General features: G+C 38.8%; 1 protein-coding gene across 5 annotated transcripts; it reads left to right on the top strand.

Moving 5' to 3' along the window:
• The first annotated feature begins 266 nt into the window (after window positions 1-266).
• OGT (O-linked N-acetylglucosamine (GlcNAc) transferase) lies at window positions 267-26,766 on the top strand. Of its 5 annotated transcripts, none has more exons than XM_062584319.1 (22): window positions 267-503; window positions 4,325-4,475; window positions 5,491-5,734; window positions 7,263-7,331; window positions 10,296-10,412; window positions 11,858-11,937; window positions 13,877-14,072; window positions 14,348-14,488; window positions 14,679-14,779; window positions 14,974-15,127; window positions 15,226-15,327; window positions 15,581-15,760; window positions 17,065-17,223; window positions 18,408-18,497; window positions 20,395-20,520; window positions 21,284-21,454; window positions 21,598-21,714; window positions 21,800-21,967; window positions 23,803-23,955; window positions 24,548-24,800; window positions 24,969-25,092; window positions 25,710-26,766. In XM_062584319.1, exons 1-22 carry the CDS (start codon window positions 467-469, stop codon window positions 25,882-25,884), a joined length of 3,108 nt encoding a protein of 1,035 aa, XP_062440303.1. In that variant the 5' UTR covers window positions 267-466; the 3' UTR covers window positions 25,885-26,766. The 5 variants fall into 5 exon arrangements, with proteins under 5 accessions (XP_062440303.1, XP_062440302.1, XP_062440306.1 ...); XM_062584318.1 differs by having other exon boundaries at window positions 4,295-4,475; XM_062584322.1 differs by lacking the exons at window positions 267-503; window positions 4,325-4,475; window positions 5,491-5,734 and adding an exon at window positions 8,953-9,097 and having other exon boundaries at window positions 7,270-7,331.
• Window positions 26,767-26,883: the final 117 nt, after the last annotated feature.

Raw genomic sequence — 26,883 nt, 5'->3', positions numbered from 1 at the left:
CCCGGGCCTCCCGGCAGGCCCCGCGCGCTCCATGTGGGGGCAGAGCAGCGCGAGGGCAGGGCGGGCGCGCATGCGCCTTTCCTTCCCGTTTGTCGCAATGGCTTCTCGCGGAAGGATACCCGAAGTGATAAAAAGTCTTTCTGACTCTCACGCCTGAGGCGGTGCGTGGCGGAAGGAGACGCATGAAGTTCCGGTAGGGATTCCTCCGCCGCGCAGGGGCCCGTCCAGCGCTGCTCTCTCGCTCCGCCCGAACTATTTCGTGAGCGGAGGTAGGTCCGGCAGCGGCCATTCGGCTGCGTGCTGCCTCCGCTGCCGCCAGCGCCATTTCGGGAGCCGCCGCCGCCGCCTTAGCGCGCTGGTAGCGTGGGGAGCTCGGTCCTGCTCCGCGTGCCTCAGCCCAGCGGCCTCCTCCGTGCCCGCGGCCGTTCTGCTGCCTCCGCCCGAGCCTCGCCGGCCCCCTTTCCCGATGGCGACCTCCGTGGGGAACGTAGCTGACAGCACAGGTACTGCGGCCTGCCGCGCCGCGAGGGCTCGGGCCGCGCCGGGAGGCCGCGCCGCCGCCTTGCGGGAGCGAGCCGGAGGCGCCGCGGCGTGCTGCGCCCGGGGCCGCGGCCGGAGCGCGGCGCCCCGCGCCCGCGGCGCCCGCGCCCGGCGGAACTTTCCAGAAGCGGCGCCTCGGCGTGGCCCCGCCGCTGTTGTTCGTGTCTCGCCGGGCGGCCCCGGCTGCCGCCTGCCCCGGCGGGCTGCGCCGGTGCCTCCCGCTCGCGGCGTGGAGCCGGCCCGCGCCGCGGCTGCCCGGCGGCTGCGTGGGACAGCGCTTCTCGAGAAGCCCGAGATAATCAGTTCTGAGTGGGTGGTTTCTTATGGCTATATTTGTCTGGTAATTAAGTTTCTGCAGAGGACGCGAGAGAATGAAAGCCTGACCCAAAATATAGATTGATTGATCAAGAATTTCTCTCGCTGTGTTTGATCAGTAGGTCCCTTGTGGAATAGCATAGTAGGGCAACTTTTTGTGGCTGGGAAGACAGCGTACTCCTGCTAGAAATTGGAAAGAGCATCGTTCCTAGATCCAGAACATGAGGGCGAGGGAGAAATCTCCTTTCTTCCCTTCAGAACAAGGAGAACACCGTGCATCCTGAAAAGAAAATACAGCTTTGTCAGCTAGAGTTCTGGGGCTTTCAGACCCTTCCCTCTCCTCTGGTTACAGAAGAGGTGAAACAGGATGCGGGAAAAGTAGGGGAAAAGGATGAGCAGAGAAAGAGACGTGATACCAGTAGGAGTGATGCAAAGGGAACTGGCAGCGCTACAGAGGTGGAGATGGGGAAGGGACGGCTAGCTGCTGTATATGGTATTGCTGTTGCCTTCCACCTCGGCCAGGACTGCTCACCTTGTCACCTAGTGTGCTGCATCCCCTTGAAGCCTTGAGCTGTGGAGGTGACAAGGATGTGTGCCTAGTCGGGGAGTGTTCCCTGTTCCTTGCTGCCACCACCACCTCTGATATGGAGGTGGCAACTATTCCTGTCTGTGTCTAGATTTTATCCAAATGTAAGGGTGGGTGTGAGCTTATATTGAGTGCTTCGGTTGCTATTTCTGGAGAATTTTTGTCTCTTGTACAATTGTGATATTTCTGCACAGGTTTTAATTTTGTGTGGGTTCTCCAAAAGTATCAGGAAAGGTCATTGTCTTAGCACATGCTATGCTTTTCCAAGGTCATAATTAAAACATATAGTACATGCTGGTATAGGTACAAAAGTTCATGTGAAATAGCAGGTGAATGTTTATTAGACTTGGTAAGGGATTATTTTGGCTGTGACTCTTCCACTAGAATCATTTTCTTTTAAAATGGATTCTGTGAGCAACTGTCAGTGGCAGTATTGCGGATTCCTGTCTTTCTGGAAAGATGATGCTCTCTCTTCGATGCTAACCCTGCTAAATGCTGAGTTCATTTCGAAGTCTGCGGTATTTGTTCACTTCCCACTCTCCTGTATGCTTCTGGAGAGGATCACTGCTAAAATGTGTCTTGGGTGAGAGATGGCTGTATGTCTTACTACAAGTCACTGGTTTGCTTTATCTCTTCTAGTGGGGTTGGTTTTGCAAAGGTGTTTCACTCATTTTGTTGCTTTCATTAACAATTTTTATTCATGGATTTTATATGAAATACTCTCTCTCTTTCTCTCTGTTGGTCTGCAATTGTAACTTCCATTTCATTTTTCACCTCTGCTTAAACAGGCAAAGCATAGTATTTAGATAAGTTAGAAGGCTTTTTCCAAGTGGTAATAAATAAATCTAGACTTATTTTTTTTCCATTAACATTTGAATTTAATAACACCTTTGTAGTTTATTGAAGAAGAGATTAGGTCCTTGGAGCAAGCTTCCCCATTTTTGCACCATCAGCAGAACTTGAAAATATAGTAACTGTCAGATGAGCTAAACGTATGTGATCGTTAACAACAGAAGGAAAGCAAGGAACAGCATGTTTGTACCCTAGTGTTCTTACTTACCAGCCATCTCAAATTTTGGTACATAATACTGTCTTTTTCATGTTAAGTAATGCTTATATCTGTTTACTGACAGTAGAATCATAGAATCAATAAGGTTGGAAGGGACCTCTGGAGATCATCTAGTCCAACCCCCCCCCCCCCCAGCTCAGCAGGGTCACCTAGAGCATGGTAGACAGGGTTGCATCCAGGGGGGCCTTGAATATCTCCAGAGAAGGAGACTCCACAACCTCTCTGGACAACCTGTTTCAGTGCTCCAGTAGGTTTAACCACATACAGAAGTCCACTTTTTCCATAGGCTGGGTTTGGAAAGCTCTTAAGCTAGGCTCCTTGAGAAACAGACTTATTCTGTATGAAGTTATTTGATCAGTATTTTGTGAAGTCTTTGAAAGTGAGTAGTTTTGCTAGTTTCAGTGTACCCTGAAGCAGTTAAAGTTTCGACACCAACAGAGACAAATCATCTGAAATTAACAGCTTCAGTTTGGTCCTGTAGTGTTTGCAGTCTTCTTCAAATCCCAACAGTGCTAAAAAACTAACTTTCAAAAGAATTTAAATGGTTTCCATCAATCTCAAATCCATTAAAAACACTAGATAACAACTCTGTACCTAATCCCTTTGTGATTTTTTTTTTTAATTGCATTAGCAAGTTTCCTTGTATTGGTTAGGATTTATCTGTGCTTCATTGTATCAAAAATCTAAAACTCATTAGATCGTAGTGGGAAATGTATAGTAACTGAGATTAAAAGTGACTGTGAACCGAAGAAGGGCAAATAAGAGACATTTGTAGTAGTTGAAGCATGATATAAAATTACTTTTATTATTAAAAGCATAAGTATAAAATATAAAGACAGAATTTGAGGACAGATCCTTCTTTTTAGGATGAACTTTTTTTTTCCCTAAGTTGCACTTACCACATCTATCTTCTAATGTAGAACTGTACTTTGTAAAACAATTTACTTTCCACAGAAAAGGTTGTTTATCTAAAACAGATGATGTTTTACTTACATTTTCTCTGTGAATATGTTGACACTAAGCACTTTGTCACTCCGATTCCACCTAGACACCCAGAATTAGTGAATTCTTTTCTGTATCCCGTCCTTTCTAAAAACTACCTCTATAGGCCAGCAACATAAAAATCGCAGCTATCGTTGTGAGGCCAAGATTGTTTTTGATGGAAGAATTTTTACTCGTTATAAGTAACGCAGGCTAATAACAGATAAGAGAGACTGGAAGAAATGTGTGTTACGCTTTCTTTTTTTTTCTTCTTTTTTAATGGTTTTCATGTGATACAAATCTACTGGTACGGCAAAACTTTCTTTTTGTTTGAATCCTTTGAAGTCTTTGTCTACTGTCCTTCATTTCTCAATTAATAGTTTTTAGACCTTGTTTTTAATACTATGAAGTACAGGATTTATAGTTGGGGAAGAGAAAGCAGATTCATTGTTCTATTACTAGCACTTTTATGAACCAAAATACAATATTATTTTGGGAATTTCTTTGGATATTTTTCAAGTTCGTGGAAAATGATTGACTTGTAATGACTCTCTGTGTTTATGTGCTTATTATTAACTGATGAGGTCATGCACTATTGTACCCATAATGTTAGAAACGTAACTGTAGATTGAGGTATGAAGATCTGAGAGTTTAAAACATCACATGCTGTAGTACTTTACATAATTCCAAGCATCTTCATCCTTTAGTTTTATACATCTTTTTTTTTTTTAAACATTTTTTTGTTTTGTTTCCATTATCTAACTTTTTGTTTTCCCCCCTTAAATGTTTTGGTGATTCTCCAGAACCAACGAAACGTATGCTTTCCTTCCAAGGGTTAGCGGAGTTGGCTCATCGTGAATATCAGGCAGGAGACTTTGAAGCGGCAGAGAGACACTGCATGCAGCTTTGGAGACAAGAGCCTGATAATACTGGTGTGCTTTTATTACTATCGTCCATTCACTTCCAGTGTCGCAGACTGGACAGGTAGGAGACTTAAGGTGGCCTGTCAAGCTTAGCTTGTAGTTTGCACCTCTCATAATATTGAGAACAGCTGAGAAAAGTTCTGTTATAATTGTGGTTTTATCATTGAAAGCAAACGCTGACTAACTTCTTGGCAGCAGTAAGGATTGGTCAAAAAATACTCTGTCTTCTTGAATTTTGCTAGGGCAAATGAAGTCCAAATTTTAATTGCTAGCCTTGCAACAAACAACAGATGTTGTTATTCATATTTTACTTTAATATTGTACACTTTAATATCAGAATATCAGCTATGCTTGTATGTACTAGAGGCACTTGTAAACAAAAGTAATTGCTCATTCCACCTGTAGTGTTGGGTTTTGTGGGGAGTTTTTTTTAGTGGCAAGATTGTGATGAGATGATTGTTTACTGTGAAGTTGCATGAATAGCTGAGTGCTTTGTCCTTTGAAAGTTGTTTTCATATTCTCTTTCTGCCTGTTCCTGAGCTTTTTGTGCCTTAAGCATTTCAAACCTTACTGACTATTCTAGCTGTAAATCTGTGTGTCCTGGCAACGAAGGTAATTTGTTACTGAGATTTAATTTATGTAGGTTTCTAAATAAAGTTGTAATAATTCAGATACGGGAAAAATAAGGGTGAAACTGAATTTTACATCTACATGTCTTTGCTATATCCTATTTCTTGAAAAGAGTATAAAGTAAAATGTTGCTTAGAGAAAAGCTTTCAAATATTGGCAGAGGTGTAACAGGATTTCTACACTAACTATTTTTTAAACTGTGTTCAGCTCAAATTTAGCAACAGGCTTGCAGAACTCTACTGACAACTCTAGTTTGCAAGCAGTAGAATCTAAAATGGAAGGGAGATGGAAATTTCAGCTAGGAGAAGCTAGTCTTTTAACCGCTCTCTGTAGTTTCTAAATTCAGATTTGTTGGATGTATGTTTGGCTCAGTTACGCATGAATGTTCATTAAGTAAGTAGACAGGCAAACAAAGTCAATTAAAAAAAAAGTCTTATTTTTTCCAGGTCTGCTCACTTCAGCACTTTGGCTATCAAACAAAATCCGTTGTTGGCTGAAGCCTACTCAAACCTAGGCAATGTATACAAGGAACGTGGACAGCTACAGGAAGCTATTGAACATTATAGACATGCACTACGCCTCAAACCGGATTTCATTGATGGATATATTAATCTCGCTGCTGCGTTGGTAGCTGCAGGTGATATGGAAGGAGCAGTACAGGCATATGTGTCTGCCCTTCAGTACAATCCTGTAAGTAACACTTTATTTTATGGAAGAGCTCCATACCTCACTGCTGCCCCAGGACAGACAGACAAATAACAACTTTCCTTGGATGTGGAAGAATTAAGAGTATTTAAACACGAAGTATTAGTTTAAAAGAACAACAAACAGTCCTCCCCCCAACATGCGCACCATAAATTTAATAATCTACTTAATACTTTTCTTTAAAATGCATGAAATACTGTCACGGATTTTTTTACGTTGGAACACTGTAAGGGCTGCTGGTTACGTAACCTGTATTATTCAGAATAACAGAAAAGGAAGGACTTTTTGAGGTTTTTAAGATCAGAAGTATCAGTGAATAATCTCTTACCTGGTTTGATGTGTTGTAAAGCAGTGTTATTGCAGAGAGAGAAGCACTGATACACAGTTACATGCTAAATCTTAATAAACCATCAGGTACTATTGTATGAAATAACTATATGGTGATTACTATTGCATTGGTTAGATTTTCACACTGCACAGGTTTACAGAAACATTGATTTATGTTTTATAGGCTGAAACCATATATCCGTCTAAGCATAGTTAAGTTGCATAGAACTGTTTCATTTGCTGTTTGGAGTTTTTGGTTGTAACTGTTCTGACATTACATTTTAACAAATACTGAATTAGACTGATACCTTCTGTTTGTTTTGCATTGCATTCAACTTCTGCGGTACTACTCAGCATGGTGTGTCTTAATTGCTTGCTATGTGGTATCAGTGTTTTGTCAGAAATGCTTACAAAGCAGCATTGGTCTAGAGTGCCTAAATCCTTTTTCCTTTGAAAAAGGATGTGCAAAATAAGTTCAACAAGTGCTCAGAATTGTGTTTTGCTGTGTTCTACAGCCTAGGTGAACTTGCTTAGCTTTGTTATGCTAAGTGGTGTCACAGGCAGAATTTGTGTGTTGCCTAGGAATACTATAAGATGGTATTTTCTTATGAAGGTCTTGTTTAGGTTGGAAACTTTTTCGTTAGTATTGACAATAATGTCCCCATACTCTATGGTCTTCCCATGTACTGCAACATACTGCAGTTGTAGTCTATGCTGTGGTTACAAATGAAAGTAGAAAAATAGCAAATGGCAAGGCTGTTGAAAATGAACAGATGAGTAGAAAAAGAGGGAGAAAACCCCTGCTTTGGGGATAGAGGAAGCAAGGTCGTCATGATAGTTACAATTTTAAAATGATTTCAAAATATTAATGGTGTAAATTAAGAATACAGGCCTAGTGGGGAGAAGACAGTCATGCTTTATTTCTTTCTACATCTTTAGAATTGTGCTGTGGTGATGCTAAAGTCAATGTGATCATCCATTACCAGTAATAGTAAGTCAGGAAAAATAATTCAAATCTGAGATGTTTACTGCTTTAAAATTAGAGAGAACTCTGGAATTCTAAGAATTTTGTAAGTCCTCCATGTGGACCTTTGGGGTGTCTGTGAAGTCCTGAAGTTTAAGTGCTTATGGCATGATTTGATTTGATTTTTTTATTAATATTTTTTTTCTTTTTTTTTCTTTTCAGGACTTGTACTGTGTTCGTAGTGACCTGGGGAACCTGCTCAAAGCCCTGGGTCGCTTGGAAGAAGCCAAGGTAGGTGTTCAGTAGAATACATTTAAACGTCAGTGTTTTGAAAACTTGAACTTTGCACCAAGTCTTCAGATCTGCGTTGATCTACAGACAGTCTGAGAAACTGCTGAAAACTGAAGGCACTGAATCACCCCAGAGTAGTAGCAGGGCAAGCTATGGCATGTCCATGTTTAAAAGTTGATTTAAATCAAGAAATGGAACATTACCAAGTCCTTCTGCTGAACTAGACTATCTGAAACCATTCTGAAGTATTGGGCAGGGGCTCCACCATGCTCTTATCTGGAAATAAGTAACAGTCCTTCAAATCTGAGGCTTGCCTGCTGGTGCCAAGCAGAGAGCCTGTGATTAGCTCGAGATCCCTGTACGATGCAGGTGCTATTGAAAATGCTGCTCTTCTAAAGTCCTTTGTGGCTTGTAAGTGGAGAAGAAACTTATCCAAATGTTATCTTGTAATATTGGCTTTTAAAGATTTTTATTCTTTAACTTTTCCCTTCCCTTGATAGTGGAAGAAAGGCTAGTAAATGATCAATAGCTGCAGTATGCGAACCCCTCAAATAACTTTTCTTCATGTCTTCCCTACTCCCTTCCCCCAAAATAAAGAAATCAGAAGGACAAAGCTGGTTTGTTTGGGAAATGAACTGATCGAAAGAAAACTTGCTGTAGTGGAAAGGTGGCTTCTAGCAGTCTGTGTTTTCTAAACCGAGAATTCGAACACCAAGATGAGTTTAAAGTTCTTGGCATGTTAAAACTTTGATTGCGCGATGAAATTGTCTTGTTACAAGCCACCTTACGCGTCCGCGCTGCCGGGGTGAGGAGTGTGGAGAAATCAGAAACACTCTGGACTCCACGTCTGTCACTCCAAGCCCCACGCGCATGCTAAAAAGTGGAGTGTATGAACAGCGTAGCTGTCTGTTTGGCTGCAGCACCATTTGGGGAGGGATAAGATGTTTGTGGGGTAATGGGAATGCAGGTTCAAAATTCATTGTTTTTTGATTTCTCGAACAACTTGGATGTGTGTACCTCTCTAGAACAACATAATTTGGTCAGATCCAGGTTGAAAATATTTTGAAGTAGTGTTTACAGTTTGAACAGTCTTTGAGACACTTGGTTCTCAGCCCACCAAGCGGACAGCTAACATGAATTGCACTTCACTGCAGCTTTAGTGTGACTGGTATAGGCCAAGACACTGCGCCTGCCTTAGGTTGCTGACTTCTTTGTTTCAGAGCTCTGGAGACACCTAGTTTGAAAGTGTTATTCCGTTTTGTGAGAACTTAATAAACAAGAAAAACATCTTGAGTAAATTGCAATGTATTTCTTTGGTTATCAGTCCATTTGAAAGATCAAGCCAGCAAATTCCTTACAGTTTGAACTAAAATTTAATTTCTTTATAGATACTTGAGAGCCTTTCTTCCAAAAAAAAAAAAAAAAAAAGTCCCTGCTGTATGCAATTGCCCTGATTAACCCTCTCCCTTCTGCATGTCTCCCTTGTTACAGACAGATTGTCCTCATTCCCATGTGTTAGACATATCCAAAAAAATTGCAATTGCTTTGTTGAACTTTTACTAATGATCTTGTTTTATTTTCTCTCTTGTTTTTGGTTTTTCACCACTGATATTGTATTTAGAAGGTTTCAGGTGGGTGAAACCTCCTATTCCATGCGTAAGGTGCCTCGCTGAAGGGAGCTCGAGGCCTGGATCTAGGGCAGACACACACCTCCTCCTCCTCTTCCAGCAAGGAACGCACCGAAAAGTCACATGATGAGAAATATGGTAACGGGTTTGTAACTGCCACAGCAAAACCATTTGCCTCCATGCCTGAATCTTCTGTCTTGTGGCTTCAGAAACAGCTTAAAATATTTAATTACAAACAAGTAATGTAAGAATGTTTTATACTAGTAGCCACAAATTCTTTCAAAGAAATAAAGTAAAAGTAAATTAAGATGTTTTTTAAAGAAATAATTGGAGATAGTTAATAGTAAAAGCTTCTAACTCTTCTGGTTGTTCATTTTTTTTCCTTTTTTCTTCTTTGTTTGGATTGCAGCGTTCTGCTCTTCTGATGATGCGCTGTGATCCTGCAGTAGCGCAAAGGCTGCGCAGCGGTAACGCGCATTGCGTGCGATGAAGCCCTTGTGAACGGTTGACTAGATGATTAATCTCTGATTGGGTGACTGCCTAAGCTCCAGGCTGTAGCCTTTTGGATAAAATCGGGTTGTAATGCATTTAGAGTCCAGACATCAAATTTAATGTTCAAGTTTCTGTATGGGCCTGTCTGGTAGATTAATGATTCTGGTTGGCCGTTCACTGTGTCTAGGGGCAATCAATATAGCACAGCAGTTCGCAGCGATAGCGTGGCGCCGTGCTGTTAGGATGCGCAGCGATTTCTTGCGCTTGCATTACAGGGACCTAAACCTTCATGCAATCCTGTCATTTGAGGTTTTGAAGCTGTAGATGATTAAATATATTTGAAGAAACTGGGAAATGAGATTGGGTACGTCGTCTCGCTTGAGAAGGACAATTAAATTTGAAGAATGGCTGCATCTCTTTTTCCGTAATTTTTCTAATTCTTATTTTGTATCCCCTTTAGAATATACACATTTTAAGAGTTCCATCTCATGGAAAGAAGTTGTTTTTACATACTTTTTATTTTTACATGTTTAATGGTAGCAGTAACTCTGTTGTAGTACTTGAATTATTTCTAAGACTACTTCTGATAACCTGGTGTCTGAAGGCATGTTAATTTGTTGTCAGCATAACTGAAAAATGGTGGGCTTGCACCTGGGTTTTGGTTTGCGCTGGCGCAGGATCAACAGCTGTTTGCAGCGCATTAGTTTTGGCGCAAGCTAGCCTATACTGCAGGGTCACTTTTGGCTGGTTAGAGAAGGCATACTAACAATTATTTTTCTTATTTTTTTTTCTTTTTTACAAATATTCCCCTTCCCTTGTATCTCTCTTCTTTAACTGTTCCAAGGCCTGCTACTTAAAAGCAATTGAGACTCAACCAAACTTTGCAGTGGCTTGGAGTAATCTTGGCTGTGTTTTCAATGCCCAAGGAGAAATCTGGCTTGCAATTCATCATTTTGAAAAGGTAATTATCTAAACCCATCTGCTTTGCTAGTAGATTTTACTGCGTGTGCAATTGCCTACTTTTGTAGATGGTAGATACATTTTGATCAGCAGAGAACTTCTTATAATCCTGTTAGTTAACATCTTATGTTAATCCTTTTTTACTTCCTGATGTTTCAGACTGCCTGTATGCCACTAAAGAGATATGTTTAGAATTGCCCTAAGGACTTCACACACATGTCAAAGATAAGAAAATTCATTAAGTTGTTTTACAGTCCTTTTCCAGAATAGAATTTTTTAAAATCTAATTCTGATGGGAATAGTGTTTGAGTATGTATGTTGTTTTGTGTGTGTGTAAGAGAAACAACTTTATTTAAAATGTTTTTCATTGCAATCCTGTTTCAGGTATTCTTGCTTTCCTGTGAGTAACTGAGGAGAATGATTTAAAGGGATACAGTAACTCCTCTTCTCCAGGACTTTCTTCACCACTAGTGTTTCACACTTCTCTAGATTAGATTGATATGGTTAATTCTTACTGTAATGTGTTGTCTAATACCTTCTATGTAGTTACCTGGTTAGCCTATAAACTCAGTTTGTACTGGTTTCTAAGCTTCTAAGTGACCTAAAACCAGGTTTAAGATATGGTTGGCAGTTTTGTTCTGGTATTTACGATTTATAAATCTTCAGGAAAATACTTAGCTTTTAGAGGGGAAGGGTGTTGTTCCTGTATTCTAGTTAGTGATAGATTAAGTGTTTTAATTTGGAAATAATCCCATGGGAAAGACTGTAAGTGTGATTAAGGCCAATGTTTGGCTTGCCAGATACTTAACCTGTAGTTCGTTACTGCATCTTCTGTAACTCTATGAGATGTTACAGATTTTTTATACGATTTATTATTTTTGTAGTGATTTTTTTTTTTAATGTTAAATGGCTACATTTGTTTTCCAAGCACACACTTGTTTTATTTCTTGCTCCTCTGAAACTGCTAAAGCTAGAAAACACTAATTTTACAGTAGATAGAGGATGCAGATCAATTTCTCAGGGTTTTCTCCCCTAAACAAAGACAGCAGCATGGGTGGGTGGTTACGGATGACCTAACATGGAATAAATGTTATTTTGTAGTAGTGACAATGAATGTTAGAATCAATTCTAATATGTATGAATTTGGAGGGAGCTAGGTCATGGCTTAGGTAAGCAAGTGAGTAAATTTGAAGGTAGTATATTCAGTCTTTTCTACAAATTAAAAGAAAAACTGTCACGTGCACTTAATTGATTCAGAAGTAAGCGTACGTGTAACTACTACATGATTATTTTGCTTAAGTTACGTTCTCCTTCCTCACTAGGTTGTCGATTAAAATCTTAAATATTTTACAGTTTGAGTTTATCCGTTAAAAAAAAAACCTTTAGGTTTCATAGAGATTGCTTGTACATTAATGCTCAAAACTGTTACTTTAAAAATATTTTCAGGCTGTAACACTTGACCCCAATTTTTTGGATGCTTACATCAATCTGGGGAATGTCCTGAAGGAGGCAAGAATATTTGACAGGTAAGTAGATAAGTAGTGTCACTCTTGTCAGCAGCCTGTCAGATGTATAAATTAGGTTCCTGATGTAAAATCTCTGTGGACAGCATAGTGAAGACCTCTACTCAAAGGTAAGAAAGCAAATGACTGGAACACACAGAGCAGAATACTAGAGTTCAAAGAAACATCCCATGGAATATACTGTTTCTGAAGATGTTGAAAATATACTTGAAATTAAGTCTGGGGAAAAAATAAAGAGGATGTGTCTGAGAAAGCATGCAAGTGTCTTTTGAGTGCACTTTTTTTTTTCCTCTCCATTATGTGATTCCAGACCTGATCCTGATCTACATGTGTATTTTTCTAAAATTTTCCTTCTGTGGAAGATAAGCTGAAATGCTGAATTTCAGTTAAGAACTTAATTAAATATTATGTATTTATTATGGCTGTGCATCATGTTACTACATGTCTCAAAACAAGCTAGCTGGAAAGATAACTGCAGCGACATCTGATCTGATCCATGAATCCTACTTCTGTTTCTCGAAGAAGATTCAGGCTGTACTGTTTCTCTGCAGTGTGCCATACTGTGTCTGTTAATTGGATTACAGTTTCTGGCAGCTGTGGTTTGTGGCTCAAAATTTAATAAAAGCTTGCAGGAAACAGGTTTATTATTCTAACTAGTTGCATAAATCATTTGGTGATATTTGTGTTAACTGCAGATTAATGGGTTAAACAAGGACATGTACGCTAGTCGTTTTGGAGTTTACAATATCTTCTTGAGTTTTTTTTTAAATTAAAAATACTGTTAACGATTTTTTTTTCCCTAGGAATTGCTTGCACACAAGAATCACTTAAGTATGGTGCTATAGGTACATATAATTAAGGATCTATCTTTGAACAAAATGAAGATAGAAGCATAAGTAAATGTGTTAGGTTAGCAGAGATAATAAAGAATGGTATAATGTAATGGTGTAAGTCTGAGTTGTGTTTATATTGTTATAATCTAATAATGAACTAGTATAAAAAAGAAATGCTTCGAGCAAAGGTCTTGTGCTTCTCCTAGCAATGAAGAATGTTTTTAAAGGAAAGCTTTACCTTTCTCCTAGAAGACTTAGGTTAATCACTGTACAGCATCAGGTGAGGAAGAAAAAAACCCCTCATTTTTAGAGTATTTGGGTATGATGTGAGCTGCACATGAGCAGTTATTCTCCATGGTGGGAAATCTGTGAATAAAGTAGTTCTGATTTGGTTTGGGAGAAGGAGAGCATGTCACTACTGACAAAAGTGTATCCAGAGATAACAACAAATTCTTCAGTTTAATAATTTCACGACCCATGGGAAAAGGAAGGATTTGGAAAGGGCGTTTTAATGAAGAGAAGGCCTGGGAAGAGCCTGGGACCAGTTTCTTGGACGACCCCAAGAAAACATTTTAAATGCTAAAATTACGTATGTTTAATGTTCTCCATTGTAGAGAAATAATTGCGGAAGGTTGTAGGATTTTTGTTTGTACAAAATTCTCGTTTTGTGCACAGTTGGTCTTTTTTTTTTTTTTTAATTGGGAAAGGCTTATGTTGATGACACAAATGTTCTAGTAATATAAGTCATTGTTAAATAGTTCTGAATAGGAGGCCTGCTTATCTTACAGCCCAGGGCTATTTCAGAAATACTAGCTGTCTTGCATAGGGCAATGGATTTGGAACTTCTGATGTTTAATTAAAATGAACCAAGTCTGTCTTTTGTGCTAGCCTTGCAAAGTTGAGAAAAGTTTTAAAAATGTCATAAATCATCATGTCTTTCCTTGATTGGATTTTTAATTCTAGTGACGTTTTATAGGCTAAATCTTGTGTGTCTATTAATAGGTATCCCTTGGAGGTCTTTTTTCCTTTTATGTAGATCTTTTGATAATCAGGGTAAATCTACAAGGTAACTCCACAAGTGATTATTAACCTTCTCTTTCTTGTTACAGAGCTGTAGCAGCTTACCTACGAGCCTTGAGTTTGAGTCCAAATCATGCAGTTGTGCACGGTAACCTTGCCTGTGTATATTATGAGCAAGGACTGATAGACCTGGCAATAGACACCTACCGGAGGGCTATTGAACTCCAACCCCACTTCCCTGATGCCTACTGTAACTTGGCCAATGCCTTGAAGGAGAAAGGCAGTGTAAGGAGTACTTTTTTTTTTTTTTTCCTTTTGTGTAAATTTTTAAAAGTTCAGTTAATAGTTATTTTAGACCCCAATTATTAGTCAGCTTTATTAAAATGGGATGTCTTTTTTTTTTTTTTTTTCCTTGTTCATCAGGAAGAATAATATGGAATATCACTCTCTGAAACTGTTAAAATGTTTGTAGAGTAACTTTCCATAAGGAGTGATTTTACAGGAAATGCTACTGTATTAAGCAATTCCCTTGCTTATTTTACTCCATTTTTTCTTAAAAGGTGGCTGAAGCAGAAGAGTGTTACAATACAGCTCTTCGACTCTGTCCCACACATGCAGACTCTCTCAATAATCTAGCAAACATCAAGCGAGAACAGGGGAACATTGAAGAAGCTGTTCGCCTTTATCGGAAAGCTCTTGAGGTATAGATGAATGGAGTAGGGGAGAGACGGGGAATTAAAGCTGAGAATATGTAATATGGCATAGGCTTTTTTGCCCTTTGGCTGTAAGGGGAAAAAAAAACTTTGAGTCATTTTGCATTTCTTACTCTTCTTTTTATAATACAGTATGCTTGTGGGATTTGAGAGACAGATTCTACGTCTTTTCTTCCAGGTATTTCCAGAATTTGCTGCTGCACATTCAAATTTAGCAAGTGTTCTGCAACAGCAAGGAAAGTTACAGGAAGCTCTGATGCATTACAAAGAGGCTATTAGGTAAATGGATTCTATTTCTAATATTGTCAATGTTTCATAACAGGAAAGTGCCATAGGTCTGCACAGAAAATGACTTACAATAGTATATTGTAATTCAAGTAGTTGCTTTGCAAGCCAAACAGCAGTCTGGGTATGGTTTCTTAGTTACAAAGCATCTTTTATTGTTCATGACATAATGTTACTTTGGTTTTCAGAATCAGTCCCACATTTGCGGATGCTTATTCCAATATGGGAAATACTTTGAAGGAAATGCAGGACGTTCAAGGAGCTTTACAGTGCTACACTCGTGCCATTCAGATCAATCCAGCTTTTGCTGATGCCCACAGTAACCTGGCCTCTATTCACAAGGTAGCACAAGTGAATGATTCACTCTTGTAATATGGGGCATTGTGAGTACTTACCATGACTATGTATTAATCTGCTGACTCTTTCCTATGTCTTTTCAGGATTCAGGGAATATACCAGAAGCCATTGCCTCTTATCGCACTGCTCTGAAACTGAAACCTGACTTCCCAGATGCCTACTGCAACTTGGCCCACTGCTTGCAGGTGAGGAAAAGGGGGCTTTGGTTGTAATTTTTAAAGATTCTTCTGCAGCAAATAAGCTCAGTTACTTCAGCCAATCAGTCTGTAAGCAAACTTAGGAGTAGACCTAAATTAGAAGATAAGATTGTACAGTCATCACAGTAATTACCTTTTTTTTAAAAAAAAAAAAAAAAAAAAAATTTGGAAAAAGTGCTTTTCACAACTTGGAATCAGATGAAGTTGTTAACCTATTATTTTTCAATTTTTCCTTTTCTAGATTGTCTGTGACTGGACAGACTATGATGAAAGAATGAAGAAGCTGGTTAGCATTGTAGCTGATCAGCTGGAAAAAAACAGACTGCCTTCTGTCCACCCTCATCATAGCATGCTGTATCCGCTCTCTCACAGTTTCAGGAAGGCTATCGCTGAGAGACATGGAAATCTCTGCTTGGACAAGGTAGGAGTTTTATACAGGCTAACTGCAGTCGAGTTACTTTGTATGCTTTTGCCAATTTCATTACATCCGTGTTAACAGATTTTATTTTTTAATATAGTAGCCTTTTTAAGGCTTCTGAGTCATTGACATGTAGAGAGCTAGAGCATAGTGTTTACTCATCTAGTTCTGCAAAGTACATGTGAGGGCTGTTTTGAGAAGCCCAGAGTGAATAAACACTATTCCCGTAATGGTAACAAAGATCTAGGCAGCCATGTGACAGTATTTCTCAAAATCTGGTCCTGCCCAGTCCTCCACAGTGAGTCTGACCTTGCCTCTGGAGAATCCTTGTTCGAACATCTGAGTTTTGTGTTTGCTTGGGTTTGGGATTTCCAAGATTCTTCACTTGGTAGTGGTGGCAGCAACATTACAGGGGTAATGTATCACAGCAGGAAGTGTTTAAAAATGTATTGTAATTCTGTTTTGTAGTACTTTGTGTACAGGAGCATAAATCCTTCCAAAAGTTTGTGCGTTTAACTTAAACGTATCTCCTCTTGCTGTGATTTCTTAACTGTGTTATTTCCACAAGACACCAAAGCAACTCAAGCTGCCAGGAGTCCTGTTGGGGTTGATGGTGAATTGATTTAAAAAAAAATTGATGTGACTTTTTGTTTTCTTCTTCAGCCAGAGAATCATGAAGCTTGTGTATGTTGAGATAGATTGCTTGAGCCGGGTGCCAATTATAATTGAAAATTCCCTGACAGCTAGTGAAAGGATCTGGTTGGCATGAGTGATGAAGTGTACAAATCTCAAACTTCAGAACTGATAGTATGCAGTTTTCAAACTGCTGTGAACTGGAGGTCTGTGTAGTCTGATAATCCTATCAGCGGTAGTGGCTAAAAGCTCTTGCCTGCACAAGTTGGAGAGCATAAGAACAGAAAGCATGCTGTGATCTTTACAGGAATACTGATCTGGTGACAAGTAGCTTGTAGTTCAGGAACTTTCTGATCATAGTTGCGTGGTATTATATTTAATCTGGGATGGATTTCTTCCAAAAATGAAGTGGTAGAAAAGCAGAAATGTCACTAACTTTCAGTAGTGATGTTTGTCTTCATTTGGCCAAGTGTGGGCACATGGCATCTGGTAATATGGCTTGGAGAAATTTGTCTGCAGTGGAATATACATATTGCAAGTTTCAAGCAACTGATGCCACAGCTTATTTGAATATGGGGTAAGACTAGTCCAACAAACTCTTGATCATTTTGGCTCTCTATTCAGCATTTATTTTGGTGCACAGATTTCTAAAGAGTTGTATGTCTTTTTGACAGATTAATGTTCTTCACAAGCCACCATATGAGCATCCAAAGGATTTGAAGGCCAGTGAAGGTCGACTTCGTATTGGCTATGTGAGCTCTGATTTTGGAAACCATCCAACCTCTCACTTAATGCAGTCAATCCCAGGAATGCATAACCCAGACAAATTTGAGGTAAAAATATAAATGGTATGCTGAGACTTTAAATACAGTTTGAGCAGGCACTCATAGTGCGGGCAGGTGAAATGGAGGACTTTGGTGTTTTTCTGCTAGGGAGCTTTTCTTTCTTTTCTTTTTCTTTTTTTTTTCTTCCTTCCCTACAGGACAAAGTTGCATCTCCTAAGGAGAAGTACTTTACTGATTATGAAGTGATATTTAGAAAGTAGAAAAAGTCAGATATCTGTCCTTAGAATTATTGTAGAAAGGACTTATCACCAGTGGAGAGCTTTTTAAGATCTTGGGTCGTCTTGTTTTTTAGGTTCAGCTACTGTCATTTGACTAGATGATGCGTTTCAATATCGGGTTGCTGCCTGGTTGCATCTCATTTATATCTGCACATCCAGTTTGTGTTTGCTCTCCACTGCTGTGTGTTTTTTTTTTTTTTTTTGTTCTGTTTTGTTTTTTTTTTTTTTTTTAATGCACTTTTATCTGGGATACCTGAAACTGTTTGAACACGAGCTTCAGATTGGTCTGACTACAACTTCTTTTCTCCAGGAGGGGTGCTTTGTAATTCAGAATCTAAAGAGAGTGTATGTTTATTTCAGGGTTATGTTAGGGGAATGAAACTGTAACTAGATTTCATTCCCAGTGGCTAGACTAGCTAAAGATGCATGTGTGCAATACCTTGTCAACCTTTGGTTACAGAGTGGATACATTCCCAGGGTCTTAATAGGAGAGGAAGATGCGCACTATTTAAAGAATCTGTTTTAAAAGCTTCCTTAAGACTTAACTTGCCTGCTCAAGCTGAGTCATAATTACAGTTCTCATTAATTACGAATTCAAAATTGTCTTGTACAAAATGTTACTTGAGAATGTAATGTTTATATAGATCTCTTTATTAAAATTACTTAACCTTCCACTGATCGGAACATGATACATATTTCTATGTAAGATGCAGTGCCTTACAGTAGTATCAGAAACAGATAAAACTGGGGCCTGATGGTAATGTCTCATGCCCCCAATACTTTTGGCTTCTTTCTCAAATGGTAAATGCCACATCAGTAAATAAAAAAAGTTTTTTTTCTGAAGCTAGATGGAATTTTACTGATATATGCTATTGTAGTTTAAAAATACTTTTATCACAAAGGTGTTTTGTTGGTGACATGTCACAGATATCTAACTTGTGCTGCTGCTTGTAGGTGTTCTGTTATGCCCTGAGTCCTGATGATGGTACAAACTTCCGTGTAAAAGTGATGGCTGAAGCAAATCATTTCATTGACTTATCTCAGGTGAGCTCTTTTAATGCACTGACTTTTAAAAAAACCAAAATGAAACAGAAATCTCAGCCTATGGTTTGCGATTTTAGTTGCAATGATTTCTTGAATCGGGCTGAGACTGGTGTTGATATTTGGGGGTTTGAAGATTGTATATTAGTATTATGTGTAACCTGGGATGCAGTGACTATTTTGTGATCTCTATGTGATTATTAAAAAGCAATTTTAACAACGCTGAGTAACTGTTTCATTAGGTGTTCAGATAATAGTCATATGTAAACATCACAAGTAAGTTACAATGTCACAACTGCAAATATATTTAGGCTTGTCCAGGGTTGTTTGTGTTCTGTGCAGAAGGAGATGTGGCTAGGATTTCAGTACCTGCAGAAATCAAGGAGTTACAGTATCTCAAAAAAAATGGCGAAGCCCTAGAGCAATATGGGATAATCGGTGTATATTAGTAGTGAAAGTGGGTTGGCCCTTGGACTGTCACAGAATTAGGTGATGCATAAACTTGCACTTAGTTGTTAAACTTCTTGTGTAGTCCAGGATCTGCTCTCTTAAGTTAAAATGCCATACTGATGTCAGCAGAACTGCCACTCTTTAAAATAGTTTTAGTAAAGTTGAATTTTTAAAACATTTAGAGAAAATGAGCTTCAGCTGTGCTTGTAGGGAAAAACTCTTTTCTTTCCTTTCTGCAGGATTGGATGTTGAAAACCTTGGGTCATAGTAACACTGGGCAGCAATTTGTATTGGCTGTCATGCTTGCCGTTCCTGAGGACGGGACGGCATTCTTTCCCTTGGCACTGAGTTTTGGTTTGAAGTTCTTGAGGAAACCAACTCATGTTTTAAGGCCGCAGTGCAACTCTTGTGGATTTGTACTTAAAACAGGAGGGTGAAACAGTTAGAAACAGTTTCGTAGTAACACGTGCATTAGCTATGTGATGTAATGAAAGACAGGCAAAGATGGAACTCCTTTTTTTAAGAGCTCAGAGGTAACTCCCTGTGTGTATGCTTTTATTCTGCTATAAAATGTGAGATGACTTTCTCTTTTTATGAAAATTTGGTACTTGCATGATGTACCCTAATTGTAGAGTGAGACAGTATTAGCAGTAGCTGGAGAGTAGTTAATTTGTTTACTCTTAATTTTCACTTTGAGATAATTTCTCTGTATGCAAATTGACCGCTTACAGGAGGTGAATTGTTTTGATGGTTAATTAGTCTCACTGGGAAAAAAGACTTCTGGTTTATATAACCCTGGTTACGAGCCATCGACTTTTGTTTTGCTGCTGTTAAACTAGAGATATCTATCAGAAATATTTTCTAGATGGCGATTAATTGCGTAATTATAGGAAATTGAACTTGAAATTTTTTACTTTTCAGTATTAGAAAGGAAGAGGTTGTGTTGTAGGATCCATGGCTTTGCTCTTCTCTTTCTTGGAAGGCATTGGTTGTACCTTTTATGGAATTTTACTCTTTGAATCTTTTATTTAGCCAAAAAACTAAAGCAATTGGTGTTTGAAGGTTCTTTTGTTGTCTGTTCATGGTATTTTCTGCATGACTTAGCTGAGCTTGGCAATATTGGGTATCAGTCCTCTGGTTTGAATATGCAGAAGTAATCTTAAGGCACCACAGTTACAATTTCTGTCAGTGACCGTCTGCTCCAACTAGATGTAGTAAAGTTCTTCTGTTTCAACATTGAGGGTGCTGGGAGATTTTGTTTATTTTGGGGGGTTTTGTTTGTTTTTTTTACCCTGAGTTGATGCCTATACGCCCATAAAACTAGGAATGACAAGACTTTAGTCTCACCTAAATTGAATAATGCTGTTGATTTTTATTTGTTGATATGCTGATCGCTCTTGTTGAAAGACCGAATATAACAATAATGTAAAAAAAAATTGTTATTCTTCAGATACCATGTAACGGAAAAGCAGCAGACCGCATTCACCAGGATGGGATACACATTCTCATTAACATGAATGGCTACACAAAAGGAGCTCGCAATGAATTATTTGCCTTGAGACCAGCACCTATTCAGGTAACTAAGTTGAAGAGTTCTACATCTCTAAAATACATATGTTATCAAGGAGAGTCTCCACGTTTTCTGCCACAGCAGAAGAAATCTTGGAAGGTTCCTGTCGATCAGTAAGCCAGAGAGGCTTTTCGGTGATGGCAGTATGTGAGGCAGATAGGATTATTATACTCAAGACTTCCTTGTTTGTTTGTTTTTAATTCTATTTGTAGTTGACTATGCCCTGAAAGGGGACTACCCTTTAATTCTGAGGTTCATGTACACTGCCTGCTTTCTTGCATGGGTGAGACCAACAAATGTTTATTTAAAGCTGTTGCAGAAGTCAGCTGAGATGTGTTTTAGTCTCTTCAGACTTGGTGAAATTCTAGTTAGAGTTCAGAATCAAGGTAACTGATATTTTGACTAAGGATTTTTTTTGAAGCGCCTATAAAATGGGAAGTAGAAGTCTGAATCAGACTCGCTCTTGGCAACAGAAATTGTCTCAGCTAAGAGAAATTGAAAATGACTGCTAGTTAATGTTCTGTTTATAGCTGCACAGATCGGGTAGTTCAGTCAATAGTCTTCATAGTGTGAGGAATCAATTTTAATACACCCTCAAACTGTCCACTGTCTCAGTAGTGAAAGTTTAGGGATAATGTTTGCTCTTCAGTTGATAAAGCATAAGAAGATACTTGACTCTGTGGGTAGAAAATTTAAGTTAGTATGCATTGATTTAACTTGCTTTATTTTGGTAATACACGAGACTGTATTCTTTCTTTTTGTTCTGTAGGCAATGTGGCTAGGGTATCCTGGAACCAGTGGGGCATTGTTCATGGATTATATCATCACAGATAAAGAAACTTCCCCAGTTGAGGTGGCTGAACAGTATTCTGAGAAATTAGCTTACATGCCAAACACTTTCTTTATTGGAGACCATGCCAACATGTTTCCCCATCTGAAGGTAGGTGGGAGGATAGAGATTGCAAGAAAATTAGATGTTAATAGCAGTTGTTTTCCATAGCTGTCTTTATAAGATTACACTTAGTATTTGGTGAGGGATCTTGTAACATAAAGACGCTTCTCTCTCTCTGTCTCCCTCAACAGAAAAAAGCGGTCATTGATTTCAAGTCCAATGGTCATATTTATGATAACAGAATTGTTCTGAATGGCATTGACTTGAAGGCTTTCCTTGACAGCCTCCCTGATGTCAAAATTGTTAAGGTGAGAACGGCTTCTTTGGATGTTCTGTCTTGGAGTGAAGAAAATATTTTCACAGGTTCTTACATGTTTTTGTTTGTTTTTTCAGATGAAGTGTCCTGATAGTGGAGACAATGCAGATAGCAATGCTGCCCTCAGTATGCCAGTCATTCCTATGAATACAATTGCAGAAGCTGTGATTGAAATGATAAATCGTGGTCAAATTCAGATAACAATCAATGGATTCAACATTAGTAATGGACTAGCAACTACTCAGGTGAGGCAATTCAGGGCATGTATGGATTTTTTAATGCATCTGTTAATATAAGAAAGAACAGTAATTTCTGTCATGTTGATTATTTCTTGTACTGAAAGAAATATTTCTGAAGTATATTCCTTGAAGCCACAGATTTGTTGGAAGATGATCTTTCCCCCAGAGATGGAGAGGTTACTATCAAGAGCTACCTAAAGTCCAGAGAAATTTAATCTCACTGTATGGAGAGAAGTTAGTTGTTTAGAACTGGAAGATAGGACTAGTTCCCTGTAGCCTGCAGGGATATTTGTGGGCTACTGCCCAGTTTCAGTTGCCTTTTTTTTTTCCCCTTTAGAAAAAGTCCGCTGGATAATGCAGTGAAACTTGTTTTGTTGTATTTCAGCAATGCTTACTCAACACTTTATATCTTCTTGAGATAAGTTCTTTGCAACTATGTGCCTGTGATTTCAGTTTCTGGGATTTAGTGATAGTGACAGTTGTTTAACAGTTCTTCCCTCTGTAGAGCATTTTTTTTTGTTTGTTTGTTTGTTTGTTTTTTTTTACTTTGATATCATACTTCAAGATTTGCATAACTTTGATTTGTTTCTTTGATTTGCCATCTGTTGGTAGAGAAGAACTGAAATAATGGTTTCCTAGTGCAGTTATATGAGTGGTCTGAAGATATTTATCTGTGCATCTGCAAATGCAGCTGCAATTCTGACTTCTAGCATGCATTTCTAGTAAAAATGCATCTTGGGCACATACCCTTTGGGCGTATGTGACTGGAACTGTGTATTTTGTTTGAGATCTCATTGGTGACTTGGATCCATAGCACTTTTATCTACTTCTCTTGAGACTAGCTAGCTTTGCGTATCTTGTTGTCCTGTCTCTGCAGTTTCAATGTACTGACTTTGTGTTCTAATACAGTTGGTAACAGCGAGTTGTTTTCATTAATGTCAAGTTTGTCAATAGTACATTTGCTTTGGCTGGCAGCAGTGCAGTGAGCTAAGCTTACATGTTCTGTATGTTTGCTTATACATGTGTGTGTGTATGTTATATATAGGCTATAAGTAACTTGTACACTTAGGGCAAGTTATTTCCTTCTACCTTCAACTGATCCTACCATTGCTTAAGAAGAATTAGAGTGCAGCGTTACGTCTTTAAATCATACTTACATTGTGCTAGTACTCAGGGCCATAAACTCTTCTTGCATGGTATTCTGGTTCTCTGTGTATTGATGAGTTCTCCCAACTCTGCCCTCTGTAGCATTTTTTTTTTAATATATGCATATTCCTGTTCTTTGTGAAGGCTGTAAAATCATTCATTTTAGAATGTTAGTTAATAACTCCAGTTTCTTACAGTTTGTTATTGACTAGTCAGCATCTTCAGTCTTAATTGATTCCATCTCTGTTGTGTGCCGTTTACCTTTTATTCAAAAACCAACAAAAATGAAAATAATTTGATTTCTACATACTTTTTTCTCCTTCCTTGAAATTTTAATTTTGTTTTTGGTCTCAGGAGGTAGTGAAGTGACTTGAAGGAGGGGAGGGTCTGTGTGTTATGCTACTTTATACAGTTGTTCTTTTCAGTTACTGGGAGTTGCAGGGAGATAATAGCCAGGACATGAAAATACCTAGTGTATTGTTTCATGGTGGTTGCATTGTCATGGCATCCACAAGTGTAAGTAGGCATTTTTGTTTACATCTAATAAAGCTAAAGGTATGCTTAAGGTAACTCATGATACTAACATGTCACAGTATGACTCAAAAAAATTTCATGGGGCTTAAGCTTATTTCCTATAATTTTAGTGTTCTAATAGCTGTGGATTTTTATTTTTTTTTAATTTTTTTTCTCCTTAGATTAATAACAAAGCAGCAACTGGAGAAGAAGTTCCACGAACTATCATTGTCACTACCCGTTCCCAGTATGGATTACCAGAGGATGCTGTTGTATACTGTAACTTTAATCAGCTATATAAGATTGACCCTTCTACTTTACAAATGTGGGCTAATGTGAGTGTCTGTGTATCTGGCAGGAAATCTAAGGTCAGACCTCTAGAATGTAGCTGTTCTCTCAACTCAGCAAAACTTCATGCAAATGAAAACTTCACCTTCATTGTTTTGTGGAAAATACAGTCACCCTGAACCATTTGAATCCTGACAATGCTCATGTTGTGGAACTTGGCATTAATAGGCTATAGAATTTTGTATAGGCTGAGTTCAAATCGTGCGTGTATTTCTAGTCAGTGAAAATTACATTTTGAACAATTTAAATATGCATATCCATTGTGAATTAAGTTTAGTGTTCTAGTCTGGAAATCAAGTTATATAAGTGATACATTAAATTTCAGTACTTCCTCCTTAAGTACCCTGTAGGCTGTTGTTCAGAGTTATTGTCTCTTTCAGTGATGAAATCCAGTGCTGGTTATTCTACTCCAAACATTGATTTTTTTAAAAAAAAATCTTTCCTATACTTCAGAAGGTTGAAGTATTGAATGACTATGTCTTTTGCTTTATCTTGGTTCGTGGCAATTTCTTACTGTTATTCAGAAAAAGAAGTGTTTCTGACAAGTCTTCCTTTGTCTACTTCTTGCTTTTGTTTTAGATCCTAAAAAGAGTTCCAAATAGCGTACTGTGGCTCTTACGTTTCCCAGCTGTAGGAGAACCCAATATTCAGCAATACGCACAAAACTTGGGTCTTTCCCAAAACCGAATCATCTTTTCTCCTGTTGCCCCCAAAGAAGAACATGTGAGGAGAGGCCAGTTGGCTGATGTTTGTCTGGACACTCCGCTTTGCAATGGGCACACAACTGGGATGGATGTACTCTGGGCTGGGACTCCTATGGTCACTATGCCAGGTAATACAACAGGGAACCTAGACAGAGTGGTGGATGCATTTGAATTATTTTTTAGTAACTTAGCAAGCCTGACAAACTTTCTTGTGGGGGTGGAAGGAAGGTAACTTTTCATAATCAGTCCTGTTTTACCTGATAAGCTGACTTCTCTTTCTTATCTTATATTTACAGGTGAGACTCTGGCATCACGAGTTGCTGCCTCCCAACTTACTTGCCTCGGTTGTCTTGAGCTCATTGCAAAAAGTAGGCAGGAATATGAAGATATTGCTGTGAAACTGGGGACTGATCTGGAATAGTAAGTAACTTTATGCTGTGTAACAAGGTAACATCAAGAATGTGAAGTGCTGTCCTTGGGCACAGCTATGAGACTTGTAAATGGTTTTAATCTTGCAGATACTTAAATGTTTAAAATAACTTGATGATTCTCCTCTAGAGGTCACCTTGCAACTAACTCAGCTTTTGCATTTATGGTAAACTGTCATCCATGCTCCTAATTGCACAGAGCAACAACTTGTTGCACGTTGCCTGTTCTGCAGAAATTGCTTGTGTGCAGTCTTCTAGTTGTTAAAAGGTGAAGTATACTGCATATTTTTTCTTTTTAAATTGAGGATTAAGCTGTCTGTCATTTATTGCTGGTTAAAATCATGCTGTAAAAAAGTTACTGCAGGACGGGTAATGGGCAACAAGTTAACTTGTTAATATGTCTAGGCTTTCAAGTGCAACTGCTAGTGGTGATCTGTATCAGAAATGATGAAGACATGTACCATCAATGTGAACTTGGTGGAAGGGAGTAGTAGATATTTCTGAAACAGTTGTGTTGGCAGTTCTGGATTGACTGAGATAGATTTCAGAAAGTAAACAGTATTACAAAGTGTTCAGAACCTCTCCTGACTGCTTTGACTCTTTTCGTAGCCTGAAAAAAATACGTGGCAAAGTCTGGAAGCAGAGAATATCCAGTCCTTTGTTCAACACCAAACAATATACAACGGACCTGGAGCGGCTTTACCTTCAGATGTGGGATCACTATGCTGCTGGCAACAAACCAGACCACATGATTAAGCCAGTAGAGGCCAGTGAATCTGCATGAAGAGCCTGTCTATGTGCCCACCCAGAACTCTCCAGGAACTGAGCCTCTCAAACACTTCTGCAGAGATGATGAGCTAAAAACTGTGCATTTCTACTTAATCTGCCTGGTACTCTGTGGCTGAAGTGATACATGATGGTGATTAGAGCACAGTCAGACATATTTCTTGCATGATAGGGAAAGACTCTGTAGAGCCTGAGATCCTTCTATTCCATGAGGAATTTGAATGGGATTGAGCCATGCACGTGTGCTGTATGTACATGAAACTGAGTGGTTGGTGGGGGAAGTTTGAACTGCCCAACCAATTATGTTTTCATGGATTGATTCAATCTTTCTATGAATCTTTCTCCTCTGATGTGGATTGGGAATTGGAGTTTTTTAACATTTGATTTTTTGGGTACTCCTGTTGGTATGTGTGTGGTTCTCCCATGACAAGATTTCCAGCTAGCGAGTGTTGCTCCCTGCATTAACTTCTAAACTGTGCGGACTGAAAGGGCATATTTGCTGGTGTAGTCTTTTTTTATAGGTTTTATAAACCACTTGAGCCTATATCAGCCTTTTAATGTTTGACCTCTGTTTTGGAGCTTTCTGTAATGTGTTGGTTTAGATAAGGATTCTGTTTTGTTTTGGTTTTTGTTTTGTTTTTTAAGCTTCTCCGATAACTCAGCTAATTGGCTTCATGATGGCAGCTCCTATTCTGTTGAAAAACCAAATTTAATTTGAAATTAATCCTCCCCACAAGTGTTTGAGGTAAACACAAACTGGTGCCAAATACAGATCTTTCAGGAATGATTGTTAATTATGTATAGAGGCGCAGTCCTAGGTACTGTAGCAAAGACTTTAAACAAAAAATAAAGCTTTGGTTTGCCAGTTTGACCAATTTGACCAACGTTTTGCATTTTATACTGCCCTTCCTGTGCTGCTATCAGAAAAGTGTTCTGGGCTGCTGGCCTTTCATTTCTGTAACTTTAAGTAATTCTGTTTGTTTCAGCAGAAATAATC

Source organism: Rhea pennata, chromosome 11 (genome assembly GCF_028389875.1).
Source record: "Rhea pennata isolate bPtePen1 chromosome 11, bPtePen1.pri, whole genome shotgun sequence".
NCBI lineage: Eukaryota > Metazoa > Chordata > Aves > Rheiformes > Rheidae > Rhea > Rhea pennata.
The sequence above is the reverse complement of the archived record's forward strand: the minus strand, read 5'-3'. Positions and strand labels throughout refer to the sequence as shown.